Raw genomic sequence first — 2,500 nt, 5'->3', positions numbered from 1 at the left:
AGCCCTAGAGAAAGACTACATCATTACACACACACACACACACACACACACACAGTTGACCCCCCCCCCCCCCCCAGTTCTTTCTTGTCTCCAACTGGCCATCTTTGCTGACCCCAATCAGAAAAGGAACAAACAGCCCTTGCACACACACAAACAGACCTCGCACACACACACACACACACACACACACATACACACACACACACACACACACACACACACACACAAACACACCTCATGATGATTAAACCCTCCCCCAACTTTCCAAACCAGTCCCTCAGGCACTTAGAAATCCCCCAATAAAACACACACACACAGACACCCATTTCAGTACGGTGGATCATACTATTAGTGGAGCAGGCTAACTGTGAACTATGCTAGTAGTGCTAAGTGGAACAGGCTAATTGGACTATGGTATTAGTGCTAAGTGCAGCAGGCTAACTGTGAACTATGCTATTAGTGCTAAGTGCAGCAGGCTAACTGTGAACTATGCTATTAGTGCTAAGTGCAGCAGGCTAACTGAACTATGCTATTAGTGCTGAGTGGAGCAGGCTAATTGGACTATGGTATTAGTGCTAAGTGCAGCAGGCTAACTGAACTATGCTATTAGTGCTAAGTGGTGCAGGCTAACTGAACTATGCTATTAGTCCTGAGTGCAGCAAGCTAATTGTTCTATGCTATTAGTGCTAAGTGCAGCAGGCTAACTTTGAGCTATGCTATTAGTGCTAAGTGGAGCAGGCTAATTGGACTATGGTATTAGTGCTAAGTGCAGCAGGCTAACTGAACTATGCTATTATTGCTAAGTGCAGCAGGCTAACTGAACTATGCTATTAGTGCTAAGTGGTGCAGGCTAATTGATCTATGCCAGTAGTGCTAAGTGGTGCAGGCTAACTGTGGACTGAACCAGACTGCAGTAATCCAGAGATACTGGAGAGGAGTTCAGTGAATATGGAAACGATTTAATCAGATCAGATCAGATTTAATATCCCTGTTAATATATTTCATGTCATCTGTGAATCAGCATATAAATAAAAAAACGGCTACGACGGGTAATGTAGTGCTAGGCTACAGGGTAGCTCTGTGTTTGTGGATGGCTGTGTTAGCATAGCGCTAGACTACAGGGTAGTTAGCACACAATCTCTGTGTTTGTGGATGGCTGTGTTAGCATGGCGCTAGACTACAGGGTAGTTAGCACACAATCTGTGTGTTTGTGGATGGCTGTGTTAGCATGGCGCTAGACTACAGGGTAGTTAGCACACAATCTCTGTGTTTCTGGATGGCCGCGTTAGCCAAATGCTATCTATAGAATATCAGTCAGCCTGCAGCAAGGCTTAAGTGATGATGTCATTAGTCTGAAAACAATGGGCCCTTTCATAGCATCTGATCGTAATCACTGAGAAGAACTTGGGTCATCAGTGCAACACACACACTCATACACCACACACAAAAGGCATGTGAACACAAGCACTGACAGTTTGAATCCTGTGGAGTTATACACACACACACACAGACGCACACACACTCACATACACCACACAAACACACACACACACACACATAGCATTACATTTACATTTACATTTAGTCATTTAGCAGACGCTTTTGTCCAAAGCGACGTACAAGTTAGAGAATAGTCAAGCTATGAGCAATAGAGACCTAGTGTAACAATAAATACTACTTTACATAAGAAATAGAAAAGAAAAAGAACTGCAGAAATGGAATTGCTGTAATTGCAAGTTACGCACTAGTCGAAGTGCCAGTTAGGACGGGAAGTGCTCTCTGAAGAGTTGGGTCTTCAAAAGCTTCTTAAAGGTAGAGAGGGACGCCCCTGCTCTGGTAGTACTAGGCAGTTCATTTCACCAAAGTGGAACTACAAATGAGAAAAGTCTGGACTGCCGTACTTGCACAGACGGCAGTGCCAAACGACGCTCACTAGAAGAGCGCAGCGTCCTGGGTGTAACATTTGCCCTTACAAGAGCATTTAGGTAGGTGGGAGCAGAACCATCAAGCACTCTGTAGGCAAGCATAAGTGATTTGAACTTAATGCGAGCAGCTACAGGCAGCCAGTGGAGGTTAGGGTTAGCACATAGCACATAGCACTGAAGACATAAGCCCAGTTTGAATCCTGTGCTAATGAAGTTATAAACCCAGTTTGAATCCTGTGTGTGTGTGTGTGTGTGTGTGTGTGTGTGTCTGAGAGAGAGAGTGTGTGTTTAAGATGTCTGTGTGTGTGTGTGTGTGTGTGTGTGTGTGTGTCTGAGTGTGTGTGTGTGTGTGTTTAAGATGTCTGTGTGTGTGTGTGTGTGTCTGAGAGAGTGTGTGTGTCTGAGAGAGAGTGTGTGTTTAAGATGTCTGTGTGTGTGTGTGTGTCTGAGTGTGTGTGTGTGTGTGTTTAAGATGTCTGTGTGTGTGTGTGTGTGTCTGAGAGAGTGTGTGTGTCTGAGAGAGAGTGTGTGTTTAAGATGTCTGTCTGTGTGCAGGAATCTGGCCATTGGGATAG

General features: G+C 44.8%; 1 protein-coding gene across 1 annotated transcript in view; it reads left to right on the top strand.

Annotated features, from left to right (window-relative positions):
- The window catches only part of LOC105891748 (zinc transporter ZIP11), a 39,436-nt gene that overhangs the window by 35,139 nt on the left and 1,797 nt on the right, over window positions 1-2,500 (top strand). The window contains exon 7 of the mRNA XM_042707765.1: window positions 2,481-2,500. This exon is cut by the window's right edge and continues 79 nt beyond it. Within this exon, the coding sequence (XP_042563699.1) occupies window positions 2,481-2,500 (20 nt within the window). The remainder of the gene's footprint in view (window positions 1-2,480) is intronic.

The sequence above is a fragment of the Clupea harengus genome, chromosome 1, assembly GCF_900700415.2.
Source record: "Clupea harengus chromosome 1, Ch_v2.0.2, whole genome shotgun sequence".
In the NCBI taxonomy this organism is placed as follows: domain Eukaryota; kingdom Metazoa; phylum Chordata; class Actinopteri; order Clupeiformes; family Clupeidae; genus Clupea; species Clupea harengus.
Note: the sequence above shows the minus strand (reverse complement) of the source record. Positions and strands in the feature narration are given on the sequence as shown.